Source organism: Podarcis vaucheri (genome assembly GCF_965113315.1).
Source record: "Podarcis vaucheri genome assembly, chromosome: 5".
Lineage (NCBI taxonomy): Eukaryota > Metazoa > Chordata > Lepidosauria > Squamata > Lacertidae > Podarcis > Podarcis vaucheri.
Window position 1 is genome coordinate 89,922,182 of NC_138763.1, and position 7,752 is coordinate 89,929,933.

Genomic DNA, 7,752 nt, shown 5'->3' on the forward strand with positions numbered 1-7,752 from the left:
TTAGTAATTTATTAAGGTACACAGATGAAAGGCTAAATGTTCAAGGCAAATAGAATAAATGCTCTGTTTTCCTTTATCTAAAAGGTATCTCACCTGTACATTTGAAAATCTAGGCAGGTTCAAAGCATTTATTACCCATCTGATAGAAGGGACTGTCCCTATTTCAAGTAGAAACAGCAAAAAATCCTATTTTTTTCCAGTTCTGAAGGCTTGGGAGAGGAGGGGGCTTTCATCTCCTTTGAGGGCGAGCTGAGTTTTCCCACTTCAAATGTGAAAAATCCAATGGGAAGCAGGACATGTATACCCTTTACAGCAGGGGTCAGCAACCTTTTTCAGCCATGGGCTGCTCCACCATCCCTCAGACCATGTGGTGGGCCAGACTATATTTTGAAAAAAATATGAACAAATTCCTATGCCCCACAAATAAACCAGAGATGCATTTTAAATAAAAGGATACATTCTACTCATGTAAAAACACACTGATTCCTGGACCGTCCGTGGGCCGGATTGAGAAGGCGATTGGGCCACATCCGGCCCATGGGCCTTAGGTTGCCTACTACTGCTTTACAACATAGTTGTAAGTAGGCAGCAAATTCCTACTTGCATAGCATTTGCCAACCTGGTGCTTTCCTGATGCTCTGGACTACAGTTCCCATCAGCCATGGTCAGCACAGACCTTCAGTGAGCCTCTGCATCTTGCCTCCCTCAGTTGCAACCAATTCACTGGAAGATGTGCATCCATATAAGTCAGTAGCAAACTAGCAAGGGTGAAGAGCAGTTCAAGGAGAATTGATATAGTTTCATTATCATTGGAGGAGGTGATTTCTCTTAGGGCAACCTTATTTTTCTTTGTCCCCCTGGACCCCTTCTCAATAATCTTTATGTTGTTGTGATCATCTGCTGCCCCCTAGAAAAAGTCAGACCGCAGGAAAGCTTCTTGCTCTCAACCCATACTTTATATTTTGCCTCCTGTCCTTATTTACCAGTGTGCTGCTTATCTTGGATAATAGGTGCTGTTTCCTTTGCTGACCAAACTCCTAGAAAATATCAGCCCTGCGGACGTCGGTGGAATGGAGGAGACCAGAATGAGAGCCTCTACTCTCCTCTCCAAGGTGCGAGGCCTCTTACTTTTCAGAGAGCAAAGCTTTCTAATGTTAAGTAAGGTAAAGGTAAAGGGACCCCTGACCATTAGGTCCAGTCGTGACCGACTCTAGGGTTGCGGCGCTCATCTCGCTTTACTGGCCGAGGGAGCCGACGTACAGCTTCCAGGTCATGTGGCCAGCATGATTAAGCTGCTTCTGGCGAACCAGAGCCATGCACGGAAACGCCGTTTACCTTCCCACGGGAGCGGTACCTATTTATCTACTTGCACTTTGAGGTGCTTTTGAACTGCTAGGTTGACAGGAGCAGAGACTGAGCAATGGGAGCTCACCCCGTTGCGGGGTTTCGAACCGCCGACCTTCTGATTGGCAAGTCCTAGGCTCTGTGGTTTAACCCACAGCACCACCTGCATCCAGTGCATCACTTTAAAGGTCTCTCTGACTATGCCTATTAGGCAGTGGGGATGAGCAGACTTGAACTGGGGCTTTCAGGAGACACCCAGTGTCTCCACTTTGAATTGCTACCTTCCTTTGAACTGGTGTCCCCATTCCCAGTGGGAAGTGGTGTAGTAGCCTTCTGCCCTGCATTCATTGTCACTAAACAAAACAAAACAAAAAATTCTCCTAGTAACTTTTTCTGTTTATATGTACTTCACCTGCAATCTCTGTAGCAGGGTGAGGACTTTGTTTTAGCTCCTTGTGATTGGCTAATAAGCTTTAAGGAGCTAGAGAGGATTTATTTTAAGTAACTACATTTTCACCTTTACAGTTGAAATGAAAGGATAACTTGCAAAAAGACAACCCTGCTTGTGCAGGTCAACCCCCCCCCCCCAAATATATATATACACAGAATTTAAAGCTTAACAACATTTCGAAGTAATATCACCCTGCCTGTCTTAATTCTGGCCATCTGTGTTAAGACTGTAGTGTGTGTACAACCTTGTTCATTTCATTAAATTGATTACTCTCTCAGGATTTAAGCAATGTGGCCACATGGTCTGGTGATTTTTTACAAGAGGCCCTAAACAAGCTTTTTGGGCCCAATTGTGGCACAGCATTCCCAGGGTTTGGAATCCTTTAACAGGGCAGAGCTGTCTAGGAATAATAATAATAATAATAATAATAATAATAATAATAATAATAATTTTATTATTTATACCCTGCCCATCTGGCTGGGCTTCCCCAGCCACTCTGGGCGGCTTCCAACCGAATATTAAAATATAATAGTCTATTAAACATTAAAAGCTTCCCTAAAGAAAGCTGCCTTCAGATGTCTTCTAAAAGTCTGGTCGCTGTTTATCTCTTTGACATCTGGTGGGAGGGCGTTCCACGGGTGCCACTACCGAGAAGGCCCTCTGCCTGGTTCCCTGTAACTTGGCTTCTTGCAGTGAGGGAACCGCCAGAAGGCCCTCGGTGCTGGACCTCAGCATCTGGGCAGAATGATGGGGGTGGAGATGCTCCTTCAGGTATACTGGACAGAGGTCGTTTAGAGCTTTAAAATAACCTTAAACATACCCTGTGGTGTCAGAGCAGTCACCTTAGGTCCCTCTTCCTCTCATGCTATATGCTTACCATGTCATCTTCTGTTCTATCCTAGGTCTTTCTGCAGCACTTGTCTCCACTGCTCTCCCTCCCAACCTTTGCTGCACTATGGCTGACAATTCTGGATTTCATGGACAAATACATGCATTCTGGATCCAGTGACTTGTTGGTATGTATTTGCTGCCCCTTCAGGTTTCTAGGATCTCTCCTTGGTAGGCCCATGTCTGAAATGCATGTTAACACCCCTCTGGGCCTTTCCACCCTTCTTGGTCTTCCAGTGATCCACTGGCCAGCCCCATGATAACCTCTGATAGTGATCTAAAAGAGGACTTGATTCCGAAGGAAGAAAGTGTACAGGACCTCAAATTTTAGGTCTTAGATATGTCTTGCCTTGCAGCCAGAGGCCATCCCTGAATCACTGAAAAATATGCTGCTAGTAATGGACACGGCTGGAATATTCCACAGTGCTGACTCACGAACAGGCTACTCTGATCTCTGGGAGATCACCTGGGAACGCATAGACTGCTTTCTGCCAAAACTGAGGGATGAGCTCTTCAAACAGACAGTCATCCAAGGTATGCAAGCCAACCACTTTGTGTTATGTTTAGAATCTGTGAGCAAGCTCCATGTTCTGAGAGAGGCACTTGGGGATATGTAGAAGTGGCCATGCAAGGTTCCTTGCAGAAAGAAACAAACAGGAAAGCATGCTTAGTTACTCACTGATGCAAAGCTCTTTATTTTAGCTCAGCATGTTTGGTAGTAAAACTCCTTCAGGAGCTTGAAAAATGTGTGAGTTCTTAAAATTCCAAGCCACCTTATTCTTCAAATCTAATCAATTTGTAAACCTAGTTCAGTATAGATGGCGAGGACTGCATTCCTACTTTTTCAGGCTGGTTCTTGAGTTGGTTAGAGTTTGAGTACAAGGTGTTTTTGAACATTAATAACACAAATTTTTCAAGCTCCCGAAGGGGCAGTGTTTTACTCTGAAATGTGTTGAGCTGCAATAAAGAGTTTTTCATCAATGTGCACCAGAGCCTGTTCTCCTTTTCATTTTGTTCTCTTGAGGCATTTCTTTCCCCCTTTTCTTGTGCTCCTTGCAGAAAGGAGCCAGTGCTTGGGACTTGAGATGGACCCTAGAAAGCAGTAGATCTGAGGCTTTACTAGATAGCAACAGAAATGGAGCTCCTAGCCAATCCCAAAACCAGTGTTGTGCGTCTCTTGCTTTCTTTGCCTGAAAAGATGCCTGGGCCTGATCACAAAAAGTCCTGATGGCTAAGTTAAGATTCACACCACAGTTCATGCCTTGGTTCCCTTGATGATGCAGACTATTGGGGAGGGGGGCTGTTGCACAGAGCGTGCTAGAATAGACTTCTGATGTCTTGTCATAGCAGAGAATACTTGTGTGTGGGTTGGGGTGTGTAGTCATGTCCCATGTTGCCAGAGCAGCCTGATCTGACATGAGTGGGAGCACGCAGTCTTGATTTAAGGGAAAGCCTTTTTCCTCGAGAGGTATAATCTTTTCTTTTTTCTTTTGCTTGCTGTTTTTATTTAGACCCAGTTCCTACCTTACCAACAGAGATGCATCCTCCCAAACCAACAGTATCTTCCCTGCCACATTCCCCTGGAGGGGATACAAGGACTGCCACCCATTCAGCTCCCCCTGAGAAGTCTCCTGAGCTGGCAGCCATCGGTAAGTCCTACGGTTCCTGCAAGAATGAGCTGCTTCTATATCACCACCACCACAATCTAATAGACATGATATAAAAGGAATGGGAAGAGGAAGAGGAAGAAAGCATTGGAGAGGTGTTGTTTCACTGGCTGATGAATGGGATCATGTTTGTCTCCTTCTTGCCATATTCTCCCTGAGAAGCAAGTGGCCTACGTCACCTAGCTGATGGCAGAAACGAGAATTTGCCACTTTTTCAGGCAGGCAGCGAGGAAACAAACCCCCTGCAGCTGATCCTTTTCTGTCTTAGAGGTGGGACCAGATCTCTTCATTGCTGCAAACTGGTAGCAGTAGTAACAGCAGCAGCAGTATTGCATGACTAATTTTCCAAATCTTCTCATCACTGAACATGGTACTTTACAAACTAATGCAAGTTAAACAAACAACAAACCAGCAACAAACATATCCCTGTTCCAGGTTACTTACAGTCTAAAGTCTTACAATGTGGGAAGTACAGCAAACAGAGGATAGGAATTCATATTTGTTAATTTTATATTCTTCTTTAACACCAAATGGTGCTCAGGGCGATTAACAGTAGTAAAATACAAAGTAAAAATAAAAACAAATAGGTAAAAACATCAGTAAAATGCATCGATTTGTATATTTACAGATGCCTTAACAAGGTGGGTAACGAGGCCACAGGCTTGTCTGACTAAAAGTGCTTTTGACTGCCGGCTGAAGGGTTAAAGATGGGGCTAGACCAAGAAGAGGTAGCGCTGGATAAAAGAGAGAAAATTCAGCTGCACTGCTTAAGCTTCAGTTAGAGGTTAAGCCAAAGCATTCTCATAAAAGATGAGTTTCAGGGTGAGGTTTGAAGGGGAGAAAGAGTTGGCGTCACATGTGTTTGAGTTCTGGGAGTTGCAGCCTAAGGAGCAGCAAGGAAGAATGGGTAAAACCATGTAAGAGGACAGGAATCTGCTGAGCTGCTAAAGGTGTAGAGTTCAAGAAACAAATATATGCAGAATGGGAAACTAGTATAGGAATTGGAAGAGGCACGTCACATGGGGTGACTGAAGAGGCAGTGTGATGATGATGACTACGACGATGACGATTTATTAATTTATTGAATTTATATACTGCCCTATACCCGGGGGTCTCAGGGCAGTTCACAGAATAAAATCAAGATATAAAACCACAAAATACCTAATAAAAATAAAAACAACAACCCAGTAGCTACCCTCCCCAAAAAACACACATTTTAAAAGGGTATAGGATGTAAACAGGATCAACCAAAGGCCTGGTTGAAATTTTGCCTGGCGTCTAAAGGTGTATAATGAAGGTGCCAGACGAACTTCCCTGGGGAGAGCATTCCACAGATGGGGAGCCACTGCAGAGAAGGCCCGTTCTTGTGTTGCTACTCTCCAAACCTCTCGAGGAAGGGCGCACACAAAGGAGAGCCTCAGAATATAATCTCAGGGTCTGGGTAGGTTCATCTGGAAAGAGGCGGTCCTTGAGATATTGCGGTCCCTGGAACAGGGAGTGAAAAGAAACCCAAGAGAAAAAGGAATGATTTGTGTGTACTTATACACACCAAGAGTAAGCTAGGTGAAGCTTGGGGAGGTCATGGAACATATTAAGTAAAGGTAAAGGGACCCCTGACCATTAGGTCCAGTCGTGGCCGACTCTGGGGTTGCAGTGCTCATCTCGCTTTATTGGCCGAGGGAGCCGGCGTACAGCTTCCAGGTCATGTGGCCAGCATGACTAAGCTGCTTCTGGCGAACCAGAGCAGCGCACGGAAATGCCGTTTACCTTCCCGCCGGAGCAGTACCTATTTATCTACTTGCACTGGCGTGCTTTCGAACTGCTAGGTTGGCAGGAGCAGGGACCGAGCAACGGAAGCTCACCCCGTTGTGGAGATTCGAACCGCCGACCTTCTGATCGGCAAGCCCTAGGCTCTGTGGTTTAACCCACAGTGCCACCCGCGTCCCCATGGAACATATTATCTGGTGACTAATTTTCCTCTTGAACAAGTGAAAAATCTATTCTCCTCTCTCAGCAGACCCTGAGACGGCTTCAGTTCCAGGCAGTTCCAGTCTCTCTGGACCACAGTTCCACCCTCCAGCAGCAGCACCTGTGAAAGTGAGCTCGGCGAAAGATGCACCTCAAGCAGTGGCACAGCAACCTCTTATTCTTCAGCCTCTGGCCTCCCCCTTGCAGGTGGGAGTGCCACCTATGACTCTGCCTATTATTCTGAACCCAGCCCTCATAGAGGCCACCTCTCCTGTGCCTCTTCTGGCCTCCCAGCGGCCGACTGACCCCATGACAGCTTCTGAAGTCAACTGAGGAGAGGAGCAAAGAGGACAGTTGGCTGCAGGGGTGATGGTGGTACAGGATGCTCTGTCTGGTAGAAGCCATGATTGCTGTAGGGAAGACCCTAGCAGAAGTGTGGAAGGCCACTTTGCAATGTAGCTGTCCTCCCCAGTGGACCTAAGGCCAAAATTTCCATCCCAGCTCATCTGTTCCACGGCCCTTGGCTCCTTTTGTGCAGAGGCAATCTCTGTGTGGGTGATGGCCGGGTTCTCTTCTCTTTAGAGTTAGGGGGCAGCAGTCGGTTTTTCAGCACACACCTTCTGCTGCCTCTGATCTAAAAGGAAAGAAAGGAGGTAGGCGTTTCCTGCAGAGTGGAGCAGGGGAGCTATATTCCCTAGGAAATTAAGCAGAGACGCTCCTATTACGGATATTTACTTGCCTATATTCTTTGGCGTTGACTTGAGAATATGACTTTTCCTATCGCCCCTCTTTGGCTTGACTCTTCAGGGTCCTCTTCAGCTACTCTGCTGGGTAGCGAGAGCTGGGGGGAAAAATATCTGCCCACTGGACAAGACCAGAGAATGTGGGACAGGAAGCAGAGGCCTGGGCCCAGGACAGGGAGGGGGAACCTCTGCAGTGCTGAGCGAGCTGCACCATCTTGACTAAGTCTTGTACTGGAAGCTCTCCTCCTTTCAGTTAAATCTCACTGGGTGCCCTTCAGGCATTCTTTGCTTGCACTCACGATCTCCTCACAAGATAACTAGACTTGGGCGATTAGTGCCCGATAAAGTGAGAGGCTTCCGGGAGCGGGCAGGAATTGGCCGTACATGATGCTCTAACTCATTTGGGAACAGGCTGCTAAATTTTCCTTCTGGTCGCTTTCACTTTAGGAGGATGCTGTTACCCCCTCCTACACTTCTGGCCTCTTAGCACAAAAGCAGAGTGAAATGTGTCTCATCTAGTGCTTCCTTCCTCTTATGCATTAGGCTAAAATTCTCCACATTTATTGCAGAATCCCATTGGGAACTGAAGCCAGTGTCTACTGTGTGGAACGGCAGGTGACTGTGTGTGTGTGTATATATATAAGGAGTCTATTGACTTTTTACAGTGGAATAAATATGACCTGTAAATGAA

General features: G+C 46.1%; 1 protein-coding gene across 8 annotated transcripts in view; it reads left to right on the forward strand.

Annotated features, from left to right (window-relative positions):
* GBF1 (golgi brefeldin A resistant guanine nucleotide exchange factor 1) overlaps window positions 1-7,752 on the forward strand; it is an 83,780-nt gene extending 76,028 nt beyond the window's left edge. For 5 of the 8 annotated variants that reach the window (XM_082223542.1, XM_082223545.1, XM_082223544.1 and 2 more), the window contains 5 exons: window positions 1,011-1,112; window positions 2,698-2,811; window positions 3,040-3,217; window positions 4,195-4,332; window positions 6,365-7,752. In XM_082223542.1, the coding sequence (XP_082079668.1) occupies window positions 1,011-1,112; window positions 2,698-2,811; window positions 3,040-3,217; window positions 4,195-4,332; window positions 6,365-6,651 (819 nt within the window). In that variant the 3' untranslated portion in view covers window positions 6,652-7,752. The remainder of the gene's footprint in view (window positions 1-1,010; window positions 1,113-2,697; window positions 2,812-3,039; window positions 3,218-4,194; window positions 4,333-6,364) is intronic. The other 3 variants (XM_082223543.1, XM_082223548.1, XM_082223547.1) reach the window with 2 other exon arrangements.